Source organism: Pogoniulus pusillus, chromosome 18 (assembly GCF_015220805.1).
Source record: "Pogoniulus pusillus isolate bPogPus1 chromosome 18, bPogPus1.pri, whole genome shotgun sequence".
Lineage (NCBI taxonomy): Eukaryota > Metazoa > Chordata > Aves > Piciformes > Lybiidae > Pogoniulus > Pogoniulus pusillus.
In genome coordinates, this window is record NC_087281.1 from 6,352,479 (window position 1) to 6,377,515 (window position 25,037).

Genomic DNA, 25,037 nt, shown 5'->3' on the forward strand with positions numbered 1-25,037 from the left:
CTACACCCTTCTGTAACACCCCCAAACACCACCTCTGACAAAGAACACCTTCTGAGGCTGATCGTGCAGCTTTTGAGCGTGCTCACCTTTTGTTGGAGACCCCACACACCACCTAGTTTTCTACCTCGTGAGACAGCACCATGAGCAGACCCTTTACCTATTTCAGTTTACAGCATCACCAAGGTTAGAAGAGACCTCATAGATCATCAAGTCCAACCCTTCACCACAGAGCTTAAGGCTAGACCATGGCACCAAGTGCCACGTCCAATCCTGCCTTGAACAGCTCCAGGGACGGCGACTCCACCACCTCCCCGGGCAGCCCATTCCAGTGTCCAATGACTCTCACAGTGACACCAAACAACAACAACAATCTTAAGGACAGGTGTGAGAGAAACTCTAGGTAAACTATATGATGGCAGTGACAGGTGGATAGAAATTAAGACATCAAGTGTTTTTATCCTTTCTTCCATTACTGAGCCTTGTGAATATGGAAAAAGCAGTTCATCAGCTTTATTTTTTCTAATCTCTAAACCAGCACTAACTATTGATAATAAATGTATTTAGAGATTAACTACTTCGAATTTTCACACAATGAAATTCACTTCATAATACATAATTCTCTTAGATTTCATTTTCTAATGCCTTGTATCTGTCTTGTAAATGCCAATTGCACACAAAGTACTAATTTTCCACGGGTTTTATGATTTCTGTTCACTATCAACCAAGTGGGAATCATAGAGCAATATAAAATCAGACCATAGAATGCTTCAGCAAGATGTCTAATACATTGCCTTGCTCTGGCTATATTAAGCCCTCCTCAGAGAATTTGTTCGCTGCTGTTACGTCTAGCAGTTTTCTCTTTTGCTAACAGATAGGGGCACTCTTTCTTGTTGCAGACAGAGCGCTTTTTATCTTCCTATCCACCACGGGCTTGGAGATCCAGGTTGTTTCCTTTCTCTTTGCCTGAGACTTTCGTGGTTTTGACTGCTGATTTTTTCCTCCCTCCGTTCTTTCTCTAGCTCTTCATTACGTGTTTTCTTCCTTTCTGACGACTCTTTCTGCTCTCAGAGTATGCTGCTTTTGCTTTCAGGAAACTTTTCTTGATGTGCGATGCTCAAAACTCAGTCTGGAATGACTCCCGCCAGGTGATCCTTGCCGTTTATACACAGAGTAGGTGAAAAACTGCAGGTGTCTTACGGCGTGAGCGAAGCGGGGCGGTTTGAGGACGTATGTTGACCATCTCACATACACCAATAATTATTGACTTTAGCTATGTAGGTAATTCTCTTATTACGCAAAGTGCTTTCGAAGGTTGCCATCACCTATTAGCGGTACCCGGCACGCGTAGGAGAGACGCGTGTCCGCAAAGCCCAACTCGGGATGTGCCGAGCGGAGCAAGGCAGGGCTGGGCAGGGGCAGGGCAAGGCTAAGGCCGGCTGCGTGGCTGTCGCTCCCGGCAGCGGTCGCAGGAGGGCACAAACGCAGCTGCTTCTTTCGCTACCCTTTTGCCCCCCGTCCGAAAACAGGTCACTCCCGAGCCGACACCCGCCCTCGGCGGGGAGCTGGCAGGTGGCGCGGGCTAGGGCAAGAGGCGGTACAACGGCCTGAGGGCTGTGCCGTACCCCAGCCGACCAGCCGCAGGGAAAGGAGCGACTCGGTGCAGAGCGCCGGCGGCTGGCCGGCCCGGCCCCTTTCCGCCCCCGCGTCCGCCCCGCCCCGCCCTCTGCCGCCTCGGCCGCTTGTTGATGTTTCACTTTGCGTTAATTCCCGGGTCGCAAGATGGAGGCGGCGCTGGGACGGCGAGAGCTGTTGCTGTTGTTGACGTTGGCCGCCGCGCTGCTGGGCCCGGCCGCGCCGCTGCAGCTGGGACAGGTACCGACGGGGCCGGGGCGAGGTGGGGCCAGTCCCAGCCCCCGTCCCTCTCCCTCCGAAGGGTGAGCAGGACGTTACTGGGGCGCTGGACGAAGGCGCGGGCGTCTGCTGGCAGCAGGTTCGGCGGGGCGGCCGTGATCGCCTCGGCCGCCGGCTGGCACGGCTGGGTGGGCGGCATCACCGGCGGCAGCCGCTGGCGCCGCTAAAGACAGCGGGCGAAGCCGGTGGCACCGAAGTGGGGTGTGCCGGGTGTGAGGGCTTTTTCCCGGCTGCAGTACTTGGCAGCCCAACGTGCATTGCTCCTACGTAGCGCACTTGACCAGCCGCTCAAGCACAGTTTGGTCTAAAATGTACAGAAATAGTACAGGAAGACAAACTGATGCATCTGCCGCAAGCTCGGATACTGTGTGTGCAGTATTTCTTCCCTCGCTTTAATGTTTAAGTTAGCTAGGATTCGATATGCCGAGATAAACATCTGACAGCTTGAGGGGGCGTAGTTAATTCTGTGCAGGTAGCTGTATTCATGTTGGAACAGGCTGCCCACGGAGGTGGTGGAGTCCCCATCCCCGGCGGCGCTCAGAAAACTTGACATGGCACTTCGGGACGTGGTTTAATGGGCATGGTGCTGGGCTTGATAGTTAGACTTGATGATCTGAGAGGGCTTTTCCAGCCTTTATGATTCTATATTGTATCTTTAGGCTTGCCTACCCACATCTTGACAGTCCAGTGCTGTAGAAGTACACTGCATGAGATCCATGTTTCCTCCTAGTGATTTCTGAACTCTCGAATGGAACCAAGAAAAGGGTTTTTAATCTATTGCTATATTAGAGGGCATTGTGCTGTCTTTTTTGTCCGTTCCAGTACCCTAAGCTGTATCTTGGTCAGATTAGTTTTAAATGACATTTGATGGCTTTTTAAAGAGTGGAAGGATTTTTTTGGTTACTCCTTAGGAGATTATCTTAGTGGGAATAAAAGGAGCATGCTGTGGTACTGCTGAGCTTTGGCCTTTACAAGTGCAGAACTGGATTCTTCTATCTGTACTTGAATGCTGAAAGTCTTCTCTGATTGGAATCGTGAACTCTAAAGTGTGAGATCGCGAAGAGAGAAGAGTGATGCTGAGTTTCGTAGTCACTTCTCTAGTAAAAGTGAAGTTGCTGTCATGTGAATAAATTTATGATGGCTTCTTTTTTTTTTTTTCCCCTCCAAAGTTGTTTTTCTTTAAATAAAATGTTTCCAAGAAAGCCTGACAGAGGCTTTGTACTGGCACATCCTGTATTGCAAAGCAGGATTCCTGGGGTTACTTCCTGGTTTCTGCTTCTCTCTGTGAACGTTTGAAGGAAGATCTGCTTTGCTCTGATTTAAAAATGTAGATCTATGTCTTCAGACACCTATGAAAGTGTACGAGTGCTTGAAATCAGGTGCACTGAGAAGAGCAGGGGGAACTTAATCCTCAGATGATTTATCCCTCTGAGAAAGGGAGTGCTAGCATGAATTTGTCTAAAGACACACAAAGTGACAGTGGATTTTGCTTGCTTACCTTCTGCCTGTAAACTACCAGGCTTTTGCACCAAAGCTTCAACTGAACAGCGTGAAAGTTGTTCATCAGAGCTGGCAACTGTACAAGGTGTGGAGGTACATCTGCACCTGCTATCTTTGGCTGTGAAAGCATGAGTGAACACGGCACAGAGGCACCAGAGTGGTTCTGTGGAAGCCAGCTTAGGTTCAGAAATACAGCTGGTATATTTCAGTAACTGGGATGTAATGCCTCCTGGACGTGGATGTACTGTTTGTGGGGTTGAGTATGTCCATTTGTGCCATACAGCTCAAGTGGTCTGTCAGCCCAGTTTTTGTTAGTTGGAAGCATCTGCACTTCAGCTTTAGATTTATATTGGTGTGGTGGCAGAAAATATATGCCCTAAAGCTCCCTCAGGAGTTATAAAGGGCACAGACACATTTTAAACTTAGTGGTTTCTTTTTAAGCCTCACTTTAAAAAAATAAATGCCTTTCCTCCTGTACTGTTTCTTTTTGTATGTACAGGATCATTTTTGATGTAGAGGGAACAATGCATCTTGAGAAAGTTTTGAGTAGAAGAATTGCTGGGTTTTCAGCATGGGCTGCTTTATGGGGGCCTAGTAGGAACAGAAGTGCCTAGGCAGTGGAAATGAGGGAGCTGGGATTGGTTAGCCTGGAGAAGAGGAGGCTCAGGGGTGACCTTATTGCTGTCTACAACTACCTGAGGGGTGGTTGTGGCCAGGAGGAGGTTGCTCTCTTCTCTCAGGTGGCCAGCACCAGAACGAGAGGACACAGCCTCAGGCTGTGCCAGGGGAAATTTAGGCTGGAGGTGAGGAGAAAGTTCTTCCCTGAGAGAGTCATTGGACACTGGAATGGGCTGCCCGGGGAGGTGGTGGAGTCGCTGTCCCTGGAGCTGTTCAAGGCAGGATTGGACGTGGCACTTGGTGCCATGGTCTGGCCTTGAGCTCTGTGGTAAAGGGTTGGACTTGATGATCTGTGAGGTCTCTTCCAACCCTGATGATACTGTGATACTGTGATACTGTGAAATAGGCAGAGCAGGAATGCCACACTCACAGGCAGGCTTCAGAAGCCACGACCTTGATGACAGTGCGTGGAGGGGTCAGAATCATATTTCATCAGAGTGGCCTGGGACTACTGGTTGGGAGCAGGCAGCAGCAACACAGTCAACTTTTCTTTGACTAGATGCCATGGCTGTGTGAGCCCTCTGTCAGCACCATACCGAGAGCTTCACCTTGGGTAATTCCTCTGTGTGGTATTATAGTCTCCCTCGAAGCTGATGGCCATAATGTTACAGACATCACAGTGGAAGGACTCAGGAAAAGCCTCAAAACGTTGGCCTAATGTTTTGTAAGGCTGAAACAGATTTGCTGAGTTCCAGAATGTGAATGTCTCCATTGTTATGCAATAAAAAAAGCTGTTTTGAAATCTAGACTTTTTTTTTTTTTTAAACATTAGCATGTGTGTTTTCATTTTTTTTTCTCCTCCTGAAAGTTTGATAAACAAAACTGGGATACAGATTGGCTGATATTGGACAAAGTTGCTTTCTTTAAAAAAAAAAAAAACCACATCAAAAAGGCAGGGAATGATGCAATCAGACAACTGATCTTTGGGTTACAGTACCTCGTTTTTCTGGTGCAAGGTCAGGACTTAGGTTTTGTGTTTTACAGTATTGTTTTTTAATGTGCTGATACAATGTGGCTAAAAGCACAGTAGGCTGAATGCTAATGCTGAGTTGTTTGCTTACTCTGCTTGCCACTTGATAAGATAAGGTTTAGCAGTGTTCTTTCTAATTGGCATACTTGCCTACCAGGCTTCTTTGGTTTCTCAGTTTAGTTACCTGGAATCATAGAATCAACCAGGTTGGAAGAGACCTCCAAGATCATCCAGTACAACCTATCCCCCAGCCCTAACCAGTCAACCAAACCATGGCACTAAGTGCCTCATCCAGACTTTTCTTGAACTCCTCCAGGGATGGTGACTCCACCACCTCCCTGGGCAGCCCATTCCAATGTCAATCACTCTCTCTGTAAAGAACTTCCTCCTAACATCCAGCCTAGACTTCCCCCAGCACAACTTGAGACTGTGTCCCCTTGTTCTGTTGCTGGTTGCCTGGGAGAAGAGGCCACCCCCCACCTGGCTACAATGTCCCTCAAGTAGTTGTAGACAGCAATGAGGTCTGCCCTGAGCCTCCTCTTCTCCAGGCTGCACACCCCCAGCTCCCTCAGCCTCTCCTCATAGGGTTTGTGTTCCAGGCCCCTCACCAGCTTTGTTGCCCTTCTCTGGACATTCCAGCACCTCAACATCTCTCTTGAATTTAGGAGCCCAGAACTGGACACAGCACTCAAGGTGTGGCCTGACCAGTGCTGATTACAGGGGCAGAATAACCTCCCTTGTCCTACTGGCCACACTGTTCCTGATGCAGGCCGGGATGCCATTGGCTCTCTTGGCCACCTGGGCACACTGCTGGCTCATCTTCAGCCTACTATCCACCAGTACCCCCAGCTCCCTTTCCTCTTGGCTGCTTTCCAGCCACTCAGTCCCCAGCCTGTAGCCCTGCTTGGGGTTATTGTGGCCAAAGAACCCTGCACTTGGCCTTGTTAAATCTCATCCCATTGGCCTCTGCCCACCCATCCATCCTGTCCAGGTCCCTCTGCAGGGCTCTCCTACCTTCCAACAGATCACCACCTGCTCCTAGCTTGGTGTCATCTGCAAACTTATTGATGCTGAACACAATCCCCTCATCCAGATCATCAATAACGATACGTTGTTTTCAGCTTATTTGTTTGCTGCAACAGCAATCCATCTGTGTGGATGGATTATTCACAACAGAAGGAAGTAATCTTTATTCATCCATTTGAGCACTTTTGCAGTCAGTGCAATGTAGTTTAACCAAAGAAGAACTTGTCAGTAGTGACGTAACAAAATGTTGCTTTCGTTGCTTTATGCCAGTTTCTCTAGTAAGAGCCTGGAACATGTTTTGAACCTTATGCCTGAAAGACCTGACATGGTCTTTTCATGTATATTTGATTAAAGCAGTGTGATGTAACCATGTCTCAGTGAGGAGAAACTAAATAATCACCTTTAAAAGTCGTGATAAAATATCCATAGCTTGAGTTGATTTATCAGGGAGAAAGCAGAGGAGATTAATTCTAGCAACATATGCAAGGCAAAGGAAAGGATAAGCAGTATTCTACTAAGAGTCGTCATCAAGCAAGGAAGGAATATGTGTGCTTGTTCAGAAAATAAAGCAAAAGCATTGTGTTAGATTTTTATATTGACAAAGATGGCTTGGCTTTAGGTACTTAAGGATTTCATTATCTTGCCCTAAGTATTGTCATGCACTTTAACAATGCCTTATTGGAGAAGGTTTAATACTAAACTTGAACCAAGATTATGTCTTAACTCAGTCATGCCTGTTTGCAGCTAAGATTCATTCTACAGTATAGCTCAGAGTTATGGGAAGCACAGGTGACAGAGCCCTGGATTGTAGATACATGTTTAGAGCCAGTTGCCCATGCAAGTGCCAGGACTCAAGTGTCTGGGTGTTAGTTTTGTCTGTTCAAACACTTCCCCCCCCATAATCTCTTTGGATTTAGAAACCAGTTATTAGTTTTGTCTATTTATTATATGTTTGGCAGCCTTCACTGGAGTTTGTATCTCCTTGTCACAAACAGGATATCCCAATCGTGCCTGTGTAATCACTTTGAGGGGACTGTCTGTCTTTCAAGTCTCTGTACAGCTGGCCATCTTGTGAGGCACTCTGCCATCTGTTCCTAGTGCTGCCTGCTCTGCTTCCCACAGACCTTCAAGTGCAGAAAGAGCCTTGTTTGGAGGGCATCAGTAGAGAACAGCTGTGCTACGAATAGGCTGCCTGCTAGTGGCTGAACTAATATGACTAATGCAGGCATGTCAGACTTAACAGTTACCCTGTACTGAAGGAAACGACATGGTGCACCCTGTCTGGGGTACCCACTGCCCATGGAGGAGTTTTTCTCCTGACTCTGTAGTCAGATCTGTTTGAAGCTCCTGCATGATAAGCTCCAACAGCTTTGTCTTATGGAGCAATTTTGGTAAAAGGCTAATATTAGGTGAAATGTGCTTCATGGGTTTGTGTGGCACTGGTTTGGGGAATCTTTATGGGTTAACAAATACTCCCTTTTAACTTAGGGCAGATGCTTTATATTCTTTGCTGCCATCTTTTTCCACCTTGCTTTTCTGTTACTACTGCAATTATACTGCCCAGGTTAACAGTCCTGGATTCTGTTTCATCTCATGGTAAAAGATAAAGGATTAGAAAATAATCACTACCTGCTTATCTCCATGGATCCAAGCTCACAAAAACCCAGCAGTTCACTGTACCATGTGTCACCACACTTGATGGCAGCTGGTGCTGAGCTGTCCTAGTATGAAATGACATGCGTTTCTGCCAGAAGTGCTGTCCTCTTCACAGCAGGCATTGCCGCTGTAAATGTTACTGCTGGAGCACTGAAACTATGGGAAAGCTCAGCAGAGATCTCTATGTCCCGTAACTGCGTTAATGACAGGACCACTTTTAGTCTAAGTTGGAGAGTCTGGCATGAAGGCATTCACCTGCACAGCAAGGGATAGGGTGCTGTGAATGATGAAAGCGGTGTCGGTGGCAAACCAAAACCATAGCTTTATGTCTAGGGACATGGAGTGCTTCTTGGGGATGACTTTGGATCTTGACTCTTTCAGAGTCCACCTTTTAAGTTACAGGACTGCCTGAAATTTATGTGAACTTTCACAATGTTAGTACTGAGCAGTGTAATGTAAGTCACACAAGTTTGATGCTAGTAATTCTGGCTTCTCCAGAGCTTGACTCATGTCCTCTCAGTGGCTTTCCTGTTACAGACTTGGCTTACTGTGCTTTTGATACATGAAATCAGTGTGAGGGTTTATTTACTCTTCTTAGTGCTAAAGCACATAGCCACAAGACATACTGATGAAACTACAAACCCCTTCCCTCCAGCAGCGAATTTTATTATGGTAACATAAAATAACTGTGGAATTGTCTGTGGAAATTAAAGGATATTTTATAAGTCTGTCAGTCTTCAGCCCTAGGATTGGAAAGGTAGATATTCGAGTCTGGATGCATGCCTCTGTGACTTGAGCTAGACTATATGGTCCTGCTCTGGCAGAGGAGTTGGACTTGATGGTCTCTTTGGGTCCCTCCCAACCCCTAACATCCTGTGATCCTGCGATCAAAGGGGTACAAACTGGAATTGTATTAACAGAGGGAATGCTGTGCCTCATCCATTTCCTGCTGTAGGTGAAAGTGGGTCAGCTGGGATGGTGCTCTGCTCTCCTGTGAGCTGCTTACACTAGTCCCTTCCTCTTTTCCTGATCCCTCCCACACGACTTTTCATTGTGTTTGGCATGCATCTTGTTCTTGCCCTCATGTAGATTTTGGTATGGAGTGTGCAGGGTCAGTAAGATTGGCCAAAGAAGGATCTTTTGAGTTTTAGGTGTGGCACTGCAGGAGAGCCTAGTGGGAAGCCAAAGGAACTCACCTCCAAGGAAGGATTAAATGATCTGAGAGTATTAGCAGGAAATTAGGAAGAGAGAGCTGGAGGACTGTTATTTTCCATGGGAAGGTATTCTGAAGAGTAATGAATGACTTCATCATAAATTACCACAAGGAAGCTGCAAGTTAGACACAAGGAAAACTTCTAATATTAAAGGTAGCTGAGTACTGGAGTACCTGAGGAGAATGTGAAACTTAGTGGACATCACTGGAGAGCTTTAAATCTGTTAGGAATTGTATCCCTGTAGTTGATTTTGACTGGAAAAGTTGGTCTTCCCCCAGTCCTTCAGATGTTTCTGTATCAGTTCAGGAATGTTTGGAGCAAGAAGAATTGAAAAGTGAACTTTTTTTTTTGCACCTATTTGAAATGTTTCTTACTAAGACTGGTGTCAAGTCTTGTAAGACTGCTTAGGGAAGAGGCAAAACAAGAGCATAAGACAACTCAGGAGAATGGATGTCTGGAGATGAGAATGCATGAATGTGGGGAGTTACCAGTAAACTTTGTTGGATCTGAATGTGAACAGAGTGGTCAGGGGAAGGGCGATGATATGAGTGCTCCGTTTCTTGTGGACACAATTGCAAGGTGTAGCTGATGTAGTGAAGTATTGATCATTGTTCTGAGTTACTGAGTAGCCTTGTGAGGCTGTGCCATTCAAGAGAATGTCCAGGGGAAATTTAGGCTTGAGGTGAGGAGAAAGTTCTTCACTGAGAGAGTCATTGGACACTGGAATGGGCTGCCCGGGGAGGTGGTGGAGTTGCCGTCCCTGAAGCTGTTCAAGGCAGGATTGGACGTGGCACTTGGTGCCATGGTCTAGCCTTGAGCTCTGTGGTGAAGGGTTGGACTTGATGATCTGTGAGGTCTCTTCCAACCCTGATGATACTGTGTGATAGATGCACCACCACCTCCTGAGATGATGGTGAGGATGGGAACAACAGTCTGGCAAAAAAAAAATCTCCTCTTACTTTAATGAGCTAAATGAGCTCAGTGTCTCAGCATGAATGAGAAGGAAGGATGATGTGTGAGAGAGAGGCAACAAGCAGTTAAGCCTTCTTATTTGTGTGCTGTGATCTGGTTTATCTAATTTTGACAGCATGGAATTGATCCACTGAAATATTTTTATTTCTGAAAGATGCAAGATGCTCTTCAGTTGCAAGTTGTGTGTACCAGAACTCATGGCAGTGCTTGTGGATACCACATCAGCAGAGCTGACTTGAAGAAAATCAGTCATCATTTCCATTGCTTACTTTGTACATTTGATGTCCAACTGTTGAACTGTCTTGTCTTTGTAAAGCATTTGACTTGATTTAGGAAAAAAGTAGGGGAGATTTTAGATTTTTCATCAGTAACAGTTTATCAGTCATTTCCTCTTTCTTGTCCTCTCACTGAGTCACTATGTAGATGTTGAATAAAGGTTGCAACATACTTTAAAAGATGTCATCTGAGGCTTACAGACTGAGTGACTCTTAAGACTGCCTGGAAAAAAATCCATCTCTTGTGCCCTTTAAATTCCCAGAAACCAGAAAAACTCAGGAAGTGAAGATGCAAAGTTTTGGGTGATCTGTTAAACTACTTGAGGGTGAATAAAAACCCATCCAGCTCTGAGTGGCAGAGCTAAAAGAGATGGACGTTTGGTGAGTTTTGTGAGTGATTTTTTAATAGACACAATTCTTAAAACAGGAGAATAAAATAAGTGATGTGAGGAAATTACAGGGTGGCAGAACAGATTCTCTCTTGTGATTGTATCATTGATCTGGTTTATATTTTCAGTTACAGAGTTCCAGTTGCTTTAAGTAAATCAGTAATTTCCATTTACTTGAACAGCTGCAATGTAAAAGTTGAAGAACAGTCAGTTCTAACAATGCTTGTTACCTGGGGTGGCCATGGACAAAAAAACACTTCTCTTTGGTCTCAGTGGCCAGAGAGTTTTCTCACTAATCAGCCAAGTGTCTGAACCATTGGTCACAAGCCCTTTCCAAGCAAAATCTTTTGCATTTGCATGCTTCTCATGGTAGTAGTCTTCTGCTGAATTGGATTTGCATGTTGGTTTTCAGTTCATGGCAGTCCTCTCTACCTGTGTATACGGATTAACATCCACTGTTTTAAGGACTTTTTTACACAACAGTCATGTTTCAGAAGCTCTCTTCCTGAACTGGGACTATATTATGCCAGGTGCTGTATATTTCAAGTATTTTCTGTCTGAAAATGTAGTGTTTCATTAAAAAAAAAAAACACCTAAATGTTGAGATTTTTGTTTACTTATTTTTTTAATTCTGAGTAAGTTCAGCTTTTTATTGAGATACTGAAGGTTCAGAAACATTTTCCAGAGGGAAATGCAATGTGATTGGAATCATTTAATGCTCCCACATGGCAAATGGGAAAGAGGCCAGGGGGAGGTTGCTCTCTTCTCTCAGGTGGCCAGCACCAGAACAAGAGGACACAGCCTCAGGCTGCGCCAGGGGAGATTTAGGCTGGAGGTAAGGAGAAAGTTCTTCACTGAGAGAGTCATTGGACACTGGAATGGGCTGCCCGGGGAGGTGGTGGAGTCGCCGTCCCTGGGGCTGTTCAAGGCAGGATTGGACGTGGCACTTGGTGCCATGGTCTGGCCTTGAGCTCTGTGGTAAAGGGTTGGACTTGATGATCTGTGAGGTCTCTTCCAACCCTGATGATACTGTGTGATACTGTGAGAAAAAAGTAAGTATGTTCTTCCTCCTTCAGTCTCCTGGAGATGTGCTCAGGGGATTGTGCATTTGTCACTCTGCCATGGCCGTGTGTGAAAGCTGCCTGTGGCTTGCACTGGCTTGTGCTTTTCCTCAGAAACTTACCTGTATTCCCCGTGTTGTTTTCCAGGAAATGATTAGAGTCAACGTTCTGGTGCTGGAAACCAATGGAGACTTGCAGAAAGGACAGGTTTGTCCAGTTTTTGTTTGTTCAGTGAATGAACATGCAGCGAAACAAAGTCTGCACTTGGATGCACACACACGGCTCTGTCTGCCGGCCGTCAGCGTGAAGTGTGTTCCTCTGGGAACAACTGCAGCACAGAGCCAGGAACCATGTACTTATGCTCTCTGGTTTTCTTTCAGGTTGTTTTTAATGTCACCTATGTTAATGGCCAGGTGTATCTAAATGATTTCCCTATGAAAAGCGGGGTTGCCCACATAACGTGTCAAACAGTCGTATGTGAGTATTCTCTTTTCTTCCCTTCCCTCCACACCCTGGCTCTTTGGCTTCCCTCTTATCTAGTAAACCAAGCTTGCAATGACTGCATGTTCTCATACTCTGTAAGCCTGAGCACTGCAGATGTAAATAATTTCCCAAGGTAGGATAATTTTGCTACTAAAATGGGTGGATAAAAAAAAAAATCTTGCTGCCCTGTTCTTAAGTTGCATTCACATGCTGATGTTTTCAAATGGTCTGATCCAAAATCCAGGCTCTGCCTATCTTTTCAAAAGAATGTTTTGCAGTACAAGCTAGACAATGTAAACAGAAGGATGCAACTCCACCCTGCTAATGCCTGAGTCCCTAGGTTGGTTGGCAGAGATCCAAAAGGATATTCAAGAACAGATGTATGAATTCTTGTTAGGAAGATCTTTTCACAGAAGGTAAGGGGCTGAAAGTGACCTCGAAAGATCATCTAGTCCAACTCCCCTGCCAGAGCAGGATCACCTATACCAGACCACCCAGGAACACATCCAAGCAGGTCCTGAATATCTCCAGAGAGGGTGACTCCATAACCCCCTGAGCAGCCTGTTCCATTATCTGTTTTCATGATCTTATTTCTGCATCTACTGGGCAAGTAGGGGTTTGCCAATAGGATATTGTGGCACAAATATTCCAGTTTTGCCAGCATTCAGCAGTGGTCAATGGCTTTGAATTATCTTGAAACTACTACTTTTCCACTGATTCAATGAAAAAGACCAGATTAAAAAAACACAGTACTAAGATACAGAGAATATGCTGTATGATTAGTTAAACAAGGGCCATTACGTGTCTATTGTATTCAGAATGATCTCTTGCTGGATCAGGTGCAACCAGTTTCTAGCTGGGTTTCTGAGTTCACTGTCTCCTTACAATCAGACACTTAAGAGAATACTAATGCTTTCTCTAAGTTGTTTCTCTGAGCCATCACCTTAACCTTTCCTACCCAACCACGCTCAGTTATAAGTTTGACACCATTTCTCTTTTTGAGAGGGAGGTCAATAATTAACTTCTCTTTTGCTGGGATAGTTATGTTCCCCTTGCTTCTATTTTTTCTATCCTAGGGCAGAAAAACGTTGCAAAATGTCATTTATCTGCAAGATAATTGACTCCAGATAAACAGATACTGTTTTACTGACTAATTTGGAGAGATGTTGAGTAGTTTCATGTACTTTCTCTTTTTTTCCCAAATCATAGTTGTATAGCTTGCAGTGATTACAAACATGAATCTGAAACAGTGAGAAAAATACTGATTTGACCTGAGAACTTGGAACCTGAAACTTGCAGTTTTCATGTTTGGGTCTGAATCATAGAATCAGCCAGCTTGGAAGAGACCTCCAAGCTCATCCAGTCCAACCTAGCACCCAGCCTTATCCAGTCAACTAAACCATGGCACCAAGTGCCTCATCCAGTCTTTTCTTGAACACTTCCAGGGACGGCGACTCCACCACCTCCCTGGGCAGCCCATTCCAATGGCAAATCACTCTCTCTGAGAAGAACTTCAGTACCTTTCTCTGTTACCAGTAAAGTAATGTTTATACTAGTTACTTATTAAATTGCCAAACCCAGATTGAGATCACATTTGTAAAATGCTGAAAGGAATATCAAGATAATTGTTACATGTTAACAGAGGGGAAAAACACTCTTGAATGTATGCACCAAATATGCATGCTCTTGAGTCAAGACCAACTCTCCTGAATGGTATTGTCTAGGCCCTTTTGTCAGGTCATGCCTAGAACCTGTAGCTCCACTTGATGTTCCCACAAATGAAAAATGTATCTGAACATAGTGGGGACTGAGCAGCCTGATATATGAAAGGCTGGGACCATAGGGAGCTTCAGCTACTTGGCATCTTAGAGGCTTTGGTCCTTTAATGTATGCTTGCTGCTCTAAGGCAGAAAACATTCAGGAAACAGGTTAGTGCCCTGGCTCACCCCTATAGGGAAGTTATGCCAGAAAAAAAAAGCTCTAAAATAAGAAGAATAGCTTTAAAGAGGAAAAGAATCATAGCATAGAAGTAATGAACACACCCAGTTATTGTGTAACTGAAAGACTCTAGGCCCAGCCTTTGCCTTCGCGGCTCAGCACTGCAAGTGCCACACAGCACTGGCGGCTTAGAAGCAGGGGCTGGCTCAGTGTCAGTTTGTGTACCTTGCTGTCTGCATGCCAGAGAGATCTGCCACCTCCACTCTTGCACTTCTAGCGTGCTCTCACCTGGAGTAGAGGTATGCTAGCTGGGAGAACAATGCTAAGTGTGGGCAGAAACAGGGAGGGTAGAAAGGCAGTTCTCTGTCTGCTTGTGGAACATTAGCGTATTGAAGTGGCTGAAAGCTTTTGGGTAGGGTGAGAGTGTGAGGTGTCACTGGTCACGTGAAAATGGAGCAGAGAGGTCAGAAAACATATAAGTGAACTTTTCTTCAGTGGCACATGTGCTATGTATGGAAAAGAGCACATTTGTACTGAGAGGATAGGGAGTGGTGTGCAAATCAAGATGTTTACACAGATGATGGCTGGCAGCATTACTGTTATGAACTCCTCTGGACAACTAAAAGAAGAGTGCACCAATAGTGAAGCCAAAGAGTGCTGCTTAGATTGCTTAAATGCAAACTTCAGGGGCAGGGATGCAGCAGTGATTGTAAGCTCCTGCAGTGTGGGGATCCTACAGCAAGCTGCTCCAAGTTTGGTTTAGTGATAGACCGATTGAAAAATCATGGCATCTGTTTTACCTGTTGTCCAGATGACTGTCACAACAGCAGCTACTGGAAGTGTTAAGGACATCAGGATAGACAAAGCTGGTAAAAGGTCTAAAGAACAAGTCCTTGGAGGAGCAGCTGAGGGAACTAGGTTTGTTTAGTCTGGAGGGAACAGGCGGAGGTGAGACCTTGTCACTATCTACAAGGACCTGAAAGGAGGGTATAGTGGGGTGGGTGTTGTTCTGTTCTCCCAAGTAGCGAGCTACAGGATGAAAGGAAACTGCCTCGGGGGGCACTGGGAGAGGTTTTAGGTTGGACATCAGGAAAAACTTCTTAAACGAAACGGATGTCAGGCACTGGAGAACAGGCTGCCCAGGGAAGTGGTTGAATCGTCATCCCTGGAGGCATTTAATAGACAAGCAGGCGTGGTGCTTAAGGACATTACTCAGAAGCAGACTTGATAGCTAGGTTAATGGTTGGATTCAGTGATCTTAAAGATCTTTTCCAGCCTACAGAATTCCACAACTCTATGATTCTGTAACACACACTTCTGTAGAGCTGTTCAGGCATCTCTGCTTTGAGGCCAGTAGTTGTAACAATACTTCCATTCCCATACTAAGCGTGCACAAGCACCTGTCAGAATTGTGACTGTTTCTCCAGGCTTTTATACTGCTTTCTGATTGGGGTGGTTTCTCTTTGAAAACTGTGACATTGCATATCAGCAGTGGAGAGTGGACACTGGGATAGCTTACCAGATCAGCGTCTGGGAACCGTCAGCGTGCGCATCATGGTCCACGAGTGGCCTTTGGCATCCAGCTCTGATTTACAGTTGGTTGTCATTCAGGAAGAAGTGACAGAAATCGATGGAAAACAGGTAAAATAAATCTCAGCACTTTGCTTGCTTTTTAATTCAGGAGAGGCAAGTAGCAAAGATTAAAAGGTTTCCCTATGTCTGGCTGGTGATTAAAGCACCAAGTGTTTAATGCTAGCCAGCACAGTACTGAGGAAGACAATACCAGCCTAAGTTGTGTGTAGAGTAGCAGGAGTGTTCCATGAGGCACTTTGATTTTGGATGCTTCTATTCTTATTTCAATAATTGTTGGATGACTTTCCTATAAGCTTGCTAGAATATCTTGAACTCTGTCATGTGCTCTTTCAACACATGCAATTATCAAGCAAAGTCAGGCTCACAGGCAACACTTAATTTACAAAGCAATGTACAAAATAAATCAAACAGCATGGGCATGGCCTAAGGTTTTCCCCACTGTTTATTCCAAGCTAACAAAGCATTTCAGGCATGTAGCATGGGGAACAGCTTGGAGCAGCCAACTCTTGAAAGCAGGTGAGCTTGTGGTGAAAGCCCACACACTCAAGATCTTAGCCTTGGAATATTTTGCATGTAAGATAATAAAACAATTTGAATAAATCTTGATAATGAACATGGATTTTGAGATGAACAGGAAAAAAAGTCCACCAAATTCTAACTGGATTTGCACAAATACCAGTGAAATGTGAGGGGTTACAGTCTAGCTGAGACTGAAATATGCAGAACTGAGTTCTCAAAATCACCTATAAGGTAGAGTTGTTTTTCCATCTGCAGAGGTTCTGCAGAGGAGATACAGCTGTTGAAGGCAGCAAAAGTATCCATTTTTTGTTTCAGTACATGTCTGCATCTTATATGTGGCCAGGCTCTTTTGAAGCTGGCATGTTCTGCTGGCTGCCCCCCCAGCACCCTCTTTTTTTCATAAGGAGAATGACAGTAATACCTTTGATCTCCAGGTAAGTGCATGCTTTAGCTTATAGTATTACCAGCATCTGCATCACGTCAAAATTTCACTCTGTTAGTGAAAAAGTTTGAAGCTTTCCTATGGAGGTGTTTATCTCACTCTTAGCAGGCTAACATATCCTGGTTTGAATTGGTTGCCACACAACTGCATTGTTGTAGTTCAGATTTCAAACTAAACAGCAAAAGCAATTTCAGATTTTCACAGGGACCTAGTGAGAAAACCCATAAAGCTAATGCTTTCCTTAACTGTTTCTTTACAACAAAGCTTTCAGCCTTTCTCATTGGTTACCAGCTGACAGTAACCATCGTCTCCTGCATTGCATTGTTCTGTGCATCTTCAAAGCAAAGGGAAACCATTGGCCCATGACTCTGAAGGCAGAACTGAAACTGTAACAGCCATTACAGTTATGGTCACAAACACTCTGGGTTTCTGTCCTTGGCCTCACAATGCAGTTACTGATGTTACATGATGCAGGGGTTATGCTGAATGCATTCACTGTAAGTGCTGCTCGCAGTGATCTTTAAGTGAACTGGGTCCAGTGCAGTGCTGGCAGAAGAGGAAGGTGTTGATAAAAAGCCACATTACTGCATAAAGCAGAAGTGTCAACCTTGCTTCGGCAACACTTCCAGTGGTTGCAGCTCTACTTTCACGATGTACTTGGGGTTTCTAAAAGGCTTCCATGAAGGTGAATCGTAATGAGCTACGCAAGGCTCGGTTAAAAGTCCATGGAGTGCCACATGCTTTTGCAGGGAGAGGGAGTCCATTCAACATGTTTTCTAACCTGGCATGGTCTATAGAACTGTGGTATGTGAAAAACAAAGAATACTAATTCATGTTATACCTGTGCCTGGCTTGGAGTTGTCTGTAATGTATTCATTTTCTCTGCTAGCCTACTCCAGTCTTCACGTTTAGTAACAGCGATGTGTTCGCACCTCTCATAGGTTCAGCAGGAAGAAGTAACAGAAATAGACATTTTAGTAAAGGACAAGAGAGTGCTTAGACATTTAAACTACACCGTTCCTTTGAAAGAGAGCATGCTGTATTCCATCCCAAGGGACAACGACATCTTATTTACACTTCCCAGCCCCTCAGGAAAAGGTATCTCTCCTAGCTGTTAGATAACGCTTCTATGCATGCTTGATGTATTGCTCTACAAGGGTGAGAGAGCATCGTTATTCCTGTGCTGTACCCAAGGAAATAGGTTCTTCATTAACAGGGAAGTGGTTTAAATGGTTTGTTTGTTTGGTGGGTGGTTTTTTTTAAAGACACCTAAATTCAGCTTTTCTACATGTCTAGGTATCTTGTTTGTTTCCAAATCTGTTCCCCTTTGAAGCACTTAGTACTTGTCAATCTGGCATCCCACAGGAATAAACTGCTCTCTCAGTGCTGTGATGGAAGTTTTCTAAAGCTCCTGTTTTTCCTGAGAATGAAAGAAAACTAGAGAGGAAATACCTGTCTGGGTCACTTCCAAACTGAAGAATAGTTTTATGTTCTTAAGCTTGCATAACTTAAAGAGAAGTTATTTGAAGTCTGAATCTTATTTGAGTTTTGCTTGATCAGAAACTCTGAGAGATTTCACAGGATATTGATATTTTGATCTAGTTCATCATCTTTTGATCTGGTGACAGCTGAAACTTACAGCTGAGGGCACAGATGAAGGCTGCACTGTAGCACTGCTTCTCACCAAGTTTATTACTCAAGCAAAAAAACCAAAACCAACCAAAACTCAACCTTCTGCGTTCTTGCTGTAAACGTGTGAGAGCTATACTGTAAATACAGAAGTGCAGCCTGTCTTTGCTTTCCTGAACAGCAAGTCAAATAAAAAGCAAGCCACATACTTAACAGAGCTTTTCTTCTTCAGATATTCAAGATCCACTGCAGACTACCAGTCAGTACCTCATCCGGCACACAGAAACTACAGTAGATGAAGAGGCATTACCTGGGAAGTTACCAGAGACCCCTCTTAGGACAGAGCCTCCATCTTCTTACAAGGTAGTTTGGTTGCTTAGCTGTTCCAATTATTAGTATAGAATTTTTAAGGCTGGTTTAAAGTTAAGAACTTTCAAGACAGCTTTTTCCCTGTTTTCCCCGAGATGAAGTACTTACAGGTTGGTGACACTTCAAAGAGAAGTTGTAGCGACACGAGGCAGAAACTGTAACACTGAATACCACTCAGCTCTGAGGGAACAAACCTCCTTCCCCATTTGTAGTATTGCCTACAGAAACACCTTGAGTACTGTGTTCAGTTCTGGGCCCCCCAGTTTAGGAGGGACATTGAGATGCCTGAACGTGTCCAGGAACTGGGATTGTTTAGCCTGGAGAAGAGGAGGCTCAGGGGTGACCTTATTGCTGTCTACAACTACCTGAGGGGTGGTTGTGGCCAGGAGGAGGTTGCTCTCTTCTCTCAGGTGGCCAGCACCAGAACAAGAGGACACAGCCTCAGGCTAGGCCAGGGGAGATTTAGGCTGGAGGTGAGGAGAAAGTTCTTCACTGAGAGAGTCATTGGACACTGGAATGGGCTGCCCGGGGAGGTGGTGGAGTCGCCGTCCCTGGAGCTGTTCAAGGCAAGATTGGATGTGGCACTTGGTGCCATGGTCTGGCCTTGAGCTCTGTGGTAAAGGGTTGGACTAGATGATCTATTAGGTCTCTTTCAACCTTGGTGATACTGTGATACATACAAACACTGTATTTTCCTCCTCCGTGGATGTTTACAGAATAAAAGAACCCCAAATTTAGGTAGTGAGTTTTCCTCATGTAAAGACTAAATGCATTCATCTAATGATAGTAAGAAGGTCTATTAACATCCCTAGGCCTTATCTTTATATTAACATTCATAAGCCTTTGTCTTTGGTCCTTTAACTTGACCAAAAAAGCAACATAGTAAGTAACAGCTCATTTCTGGAAGAGACAACTGCCATTCCTACTTCACCTGCAACTGACTTGGCAGAGTACTGTTTTGATGCTTTATATTTGTTAAAAGACTGGGATTTCTGTTCTGTGGGGAACCTGACTGTGACTTCCACAGAAGTCTTCAGAAATCCCCCAGGCAGCCCCTAAAAAACAAGCCTTTTACAGACATCTTCTTGGAGATTTCCAAAAAGAACTCTCTAAATTGCCCCTTAGCATTGAAAAATTGTTGGTTTTTTGTTTTCTGTTGGTTTTTTTTTTTTTTACTTTAGTAGGAATCAAATGGGTTTGTAAATCCTCTGCTGTTCTGACCTTGCAAATAACTTCACGAGAAAAAGTTGTGGTACTTAGGTTACACCAAGCTGAGCATTTATAACAGTTTCAGATACCATTGAGCTTTATATGGCAGAACTTTTTTCTGAATGCTTGAGTGCTTACCCCTCTGGGAGATGGGCCAAATAGTCTCACCTCCTGTAAGAAGCACAGTAACCTCCTGAGAAGTGTGCTAGTTGGAAGCAAGCTAGAATGTTTTGGTGAGAAGAACTAGATTGCAGGCTGTAAAAGGAAAACAGTGGTGATGTCTACTTCCCTCACAGTCTTGCTGAGAAGTATAGGAACAAGAAATAAAAACATTAGATAAGCATTCTTGCTTGGGCTGCTGGTTGAGTTACATCTTACCCTCTAACCTCACCATCCATTTTGGACTAATCCACTTTGCTTACTAACCCCCTGGCTGAACCTCTATTCTTCCTTGGGACTGGGGTAAGGTTGAGAGGGATAGGGGGAAAGGTGAAGGGGCAGTTGAGAGCCCCTCCTGGGGACTCAGGTCTCTGTGAGGGCTGTTGTGTTTCTGTATTACATTTTGTATATTTCTGTATTTACTGTAAATATCTACTTGTATATTGTGCCAGCTGTAAATAATAAGCTTCATTCATATTGCCAGAGCTGGCTGAGTCTAGTCTGGGTGATTTCCAAAGTGTGGGGGGTGGCAGGGAGCACCCAAACCATCACATGAAGTTTCAGTTCCAGATTAGATTAAGGATGGTCTTGATGGCCTCCTCTTCTGTGGATGAACTAAACTCTGTAACCTTCTGATGAGACAGAGGGGCCAAAAGAGTAAGTTGAGAGTTACAGCTAGGCTAGAGAAGATCCTGCTGGGCTCCTGAGCTCTTGGTAATTCTTTCCCTGCTGTGTACTTCCATGGTATCATATCTATGCCTAGGCCAAATAGCTCACCCTTCACCTGCTCTGCTCAAGTATCCTTCTATTTTCCAAAGCAACCCTTTCTGTAAAGGGAACTGTGCTAGGATGAGCAGAAAAATCAATTTTAATCTGTTCCAAACTTTATATAAGAAAGAGGTTCAAGTCAGCAGTCAGTTCCATCCTGCCTTTATGTATATGTAAGCATGCACAAATTGAAGTGAAACTGTCACTGTGTAACATGATTCACCTGCAGCTACAAAAACTGCACTTGCTATATTTTGCAGCCTGTGTTTTTATTTTTATCTGTTTGGTTGTAGGTGATGTGCCAGTGGGTGGAAGACTTGAGAAAAGGGCTGTGTAAATTCTGGCTTCGATTTTTACCTATTTTCTTTAATTTGATGGAAGTCACTTTAGTTGGGGTTGTTGGAGCAGCTCTTATTCTGAAAGTCTTAAAGGTGATTGTCCCTTCCTGTGAAAACAAGTAAGTAATTTTTGCTATTTTTTTTCTCCTATGGTTAAGGCAAAACATTAGAGTAAAAAAACCCAAACAAAACACCCCCCCCAAAAATCTTTCAAGAAGCATCCCTATTCTATAGGAAGATGGTGGAACAACTCAGTGAAAAGGCTGCCAGTAACTTTCCACTCCAAGTGACCTTTTGATGCATAGGCATTTCAGAGGGACGTGGGAAAATCTTTCATTCACATTGTCTTTAGCTTGGCTCTCTCTCTCATACAGCCACATCTTTATCCAGTTTTCTAAGGGCTACATTGTGAGACACCATTAACAGAGCTCCAATAGAGAAGGGAGAGAAAGGGTAGAAGCTGGAGCTAAAAAATTCCAGGAATTCTACATCTCTTCATACTGGTCCTGTGTTGGAGGTTGTATACCAGTTATGAAAGCCCTCAAATTTGTCCTTGCAGATTTGTATGGGAATGCTCCAAGGATGAGCTACCTCTGCAGGTAGCTTGCAAGCCATTGATGGGAGATCATAAGTAGAATTGATTGGCTGCAGATGCCTTTATTCACTGAATTGGTGTGTTAGCAGCAGCACCAGTGATTTCTGGGGGAAGCAAGCTTTCCAAACAAGGAGTGGAAAGATGAATTAGTAACTGCATCCAAGAAAGCAGGACAAAGAGAGTGCTGGAATAGGAAAGCATGTACATTTTTAAAGCAACTCAAGTAACCCTTGGAGAAGTTGCTTTTATACACCCACCCAGGGCTACTAGTAGCTTTAGTCCATCTGACAGAGCTAGAGAAAGGAAGGGTTGGAAGATCAGGTCGTTTGGAAACTGTGGTGACAAGAGAGACCATAGTTCCCTGTCAGATTGTAATACTTCTAGTAACTAACTTGTCAGAGTGGAAACAGGGAAAAAACACTTTGTACCCCTCACACCATGTGATGGGTTGAGAAATTATCCCCCAAATAAAACTGAAATCACCAGACTAGCTCAGAAGGTTTGGTAGTAAGATAAAGCTGTATTTTACAGCAAGCTAATACAGCAACCAGTAAACTTTTAACACTGACACATGTGAAACTTTGAACAAAACACTAGGAAAAACTTTCTAATCCCCATAAACTGTTCAGCTGTATGATGGCCTGTCCTTGGCAGAGGTCAGTACAGAGGAACCAGCTTGCAGTGATTTCTCTTCAGACTGGAGAAAGTGGAGCTTGTGCATGGCCTGTCAGAGCATTTCAAGAAATTGGACCACTGGAAGGATAGTCCTCCCCTTTTTTAGCCAAAACCCCACACAGTAGTTTCCTTGTAGGAAGTAGTCCTGTAGAAAGTGGTAAAAGTGTAATCTGTGATCATAAACCAGTAAGAACGAGTTGGAGGTCTCATTTGGTGAATGACACAGAAGCAGGTAGGAGTCAGGACCTCATCCCAAGTCATAATGGCATTCTAGAGTACACTGGTAAAACCAGAAGTTTAGCAAGTCTTAAGAGAACTGGGTGCAAGAGCCTGACAAAGTAGCTCTCGATAGCAGACAGGTTTTAGGTGAGTGCGTGGAGCTGGTATTTCACACATAGAAACTGAGTGAAAAGACCCCTCTGAAACCACAGCTACAATTCAGAACCAGTTTTCCATCAAGTTTTCATTCTAGCTTCAGAAAAGAGGTATTATGAGGGTAACAGGTACTTGATGCACCAACTGAGACTAAATTTGGGGAGCTTAAGACTAAATGTAATTTTTAGAGTCCGGAATGGTTTGTGTATTGTTTTCTAATGCCAGGTAATCTTACCTTTCAGAGGCATCCTTCTGCTGGACCAAGTCAGCTTCGTACCTGTGATTACCATCAGCTTGCCTTCAGATCTTCCAGATAGGAAAAAGAATTTAGATGAGGAAGTATGTACTTAATACTGCCTTTACTTTGGAATTACTGGGGTTTAAAAACTAATGTTGCCTTGGCCTGAAATTTAGCACTTGATCTTAATACCTTGGTTGTTTCCTCCTAAGAAAACTAAGTCAGTTGATTAATTGGTAAAGGCACACATGGGCCCAGGCCCAAAGCTTACTTCCCTGTGCCTCTCTATAAACCCACAGCCTTCCCAGAAGCTTCAAAATAAAACAGCTTCCTGCCTTGAGGGCTACAATTGGTTTTAACTTCTGTGAAGTCGCTTTTCCACGCTTCATAGAGGATGCTGACTGATTTCACCCCCACAGACAAACCAAGCTGCCTATCCCAAATAGCAAGATGATGAAATTCAGAGTGTCCTGAAGTCTCCAGCTAGCATTCTTCAGAAAAGGATGAAGGAGCATCACAAGCATCAGCTGTGCCTGCAAGCCTAAACAAGGCTGCCCAACCTGGTTTCGGGTCTCTTAAGGTTGAGTGTGCCTTGCAAGGAAAATCCTGCTACCAAACATTTGGGTTACTCAAGTAATTTGACATTTTATATATGCATAACAAAGATGAAAAAGGCAGATTTATATTTCAAGCACTTTAAACTTTATGGCCCCTTCCACCCACAGAAGTTGTCAGCACTTGGAAAGAGTGTGCTTTTTGTACCTGTGACAGCAGTGCTAGGTGAAGTATCACAAAAGGAGCTTTCACAGAAGTACTGGCTTACTGTTGTTGAGTAGGCCCAGGCTGCCCATGCTGATTTGTACTGGTGATATTTTCAAATAAACATTGAAATTGCTTACTAGACTGTGTGGAGGTCTGCATCTGTATTCAGGTACAGCACTCTGCTGGAGGAGTTGGATGCAGAGGCCTCTTGGGGTTTTCAGCTTTGTGTTAGTTATTTAGCAAAAGTGCCAGAAGGATGACTAGGGAAAAAAACAAAGATCCACAACCACCCTTAATTATTTGGCATTAAACTGAGCACAGGTTTCTGCTGAGTGATCAGAAGTACCCACCTTCAGCTTTAGGTTGTTACAGGGAGGGAGGAAAGCTAGGATTTCCTCTCCTTCAGGATCAGTTATGGTTAATGAGGCCTCGTAAGGTATTCACATACTTGTCCTTACAGATGGTCTGTGACAGGAACAACTCCAGGTGTCTGACTAAACTAAGAGCACTACAGTAGTAGAAGAAACACTTGTAACAGTGATGTCCCTCAACAAACAAACACATCAAGAAACCTCACTGAAAACATCAGCCAGCAGCACGGTGTGGTATACATCAGCCCAAGGTAACATGGACACTGCTCAAAGGACTTTTGTTCCTTAGGTAATTCCATTATTTGTTCTGGGGCCTTGTGGGCTTGTACTTTGCATTTACTTCCTCGAGCTTAGCGTCATTAGAGTGTGGGATGCCAGATGTCTGCCAAATACCTGAGTGAGCAAAGATGATGTGTCACAACTGGCTGTGTGCTTCAGGCAGGTGTGGAGCCATAAAACGTGTGAGCAGGGCAGCTGCTCTGCTGACCTGGAATGAGCAGCAGTGACTTACATCCCTGGAGCCCTTGGCAGTGCTTTCCAGACCGTACCACAGGAGAGGAGAGATACCATAATGGTAACATAAGCATGTAAGACAGAGGTGATGCTAGCGCTACATAAACATCTCCATTAAGAATGTCATGTAGTGAAAAACCACATGGCAGAGGGGGCCTTGTCATCCATGGCTAAAGGAGAAACTGCTAAGACTGTAGCACAGGCACAGTGACTGCACAGATGAGAGCAAGTCTTCAAACAGCAGCAGACAAACTTCCCTTCCCTGTATGTGGAAATTAATGTTCTTGTGACTTTAACAAGGCCAAATGCCAGATCCTGCATTTGGGGCACAACCACCCCAAGCAACACTACAGGCTTGGAGGTGTGACTGGAAAGCTGTCTGGTGGAAAGAGACCTGGGGGGTTCTAAT

At 44.4% G+C, this 25,037-nt stretch overlaps 1 protein-coding gene and 1 long non-coding RNA gene across 5 annotated transcripts; one reads left to right on the forward strand and one right to left on the reverse strand.

The window, feature by feature from the left end:
- Positions 1-1,528: 1,528 nt before the first annotated feature.
- On the forward strand, positions 1,529-24,290 carry GINM1 (glycosylated integral membrane protein 1). 4 transcript variants are annotated; one of them, XM_064158290.1, is made up of 9 exons: positions 1,529-1,934; positions 11,800-11,859; positions 12,033-12,129; positions 15,563-15,714; positions 17,569-17,725; positions 18,489-18,619; positions 21,055-21,218; positions 22,987-23,083; positions 24,205-24,290. In XM_064158290.1, exons 1-9 carry the CDS (start codon positions 1,746-1,748, stop codon positions 24,259-24,261), a joined length of 1,104 nt encoding a protein of 367 aa, XP_064014360.1. In that variant the 5' UTR covers positions 1,529-1,745; the 3' UTR covers positions 24,262-24,290. The 4 variants fall into 4 exon arrangements, with proteins under 4 accessions (XP_064014360.1, XP_064014361.1, XP_064014363.1 ...); XM_064158291.1 differs by having other exon boundaries at positions 1,530-1,934; positions 15,566-15,714; XM_064158293.1 differs by having other exon boundaries at positions 1,532-1,872.
- LOC135183369 (uncharacterized) lies at positions 10,456-17,615 on the reverse strand. Its single transcript, XR_010305537.1, has 3 exons — positions 17,469-17,615; positions 15,593-15,658; positions 10,456-10,773 (listed from the first exon to the last, which is right to left on the reverse strand). It is a non-coding gene; the product is annotated as an uncharacterized LOC135183369 (long non-coding RNA).
- Positions 24,291-25,037: the final 747 nt, after the last annotated feature.

What these genes read in the sequence shown, in the direction of transcription:
- GINM1 (XM_064158290.1), top strand. Translation starts at nt 1,746, where the DNA reads ATGTTTCACTTTGCGTTAATTCCCGGGTCGCAAGATGGAGGCGGCGCT. An exon ending in TCCCAGCCCCTCAGGAAAAG is followed by an intron (nt 17,726 to 18,488) that starts GTATCTCTCCTA and finishes TTTCTTCTTCAG; the next exon opens with ATATTCAAGATCCACTGCAG. An exon ending in GTCCCTTCCTGTGAAAACAA is followed by an intron (nt 21,219 to 22,986) that starts GTAAGTAATTTT and finishes CTTACCTTTCAG; the next exon opens with AGGCATCCTTCTGCTGGACC.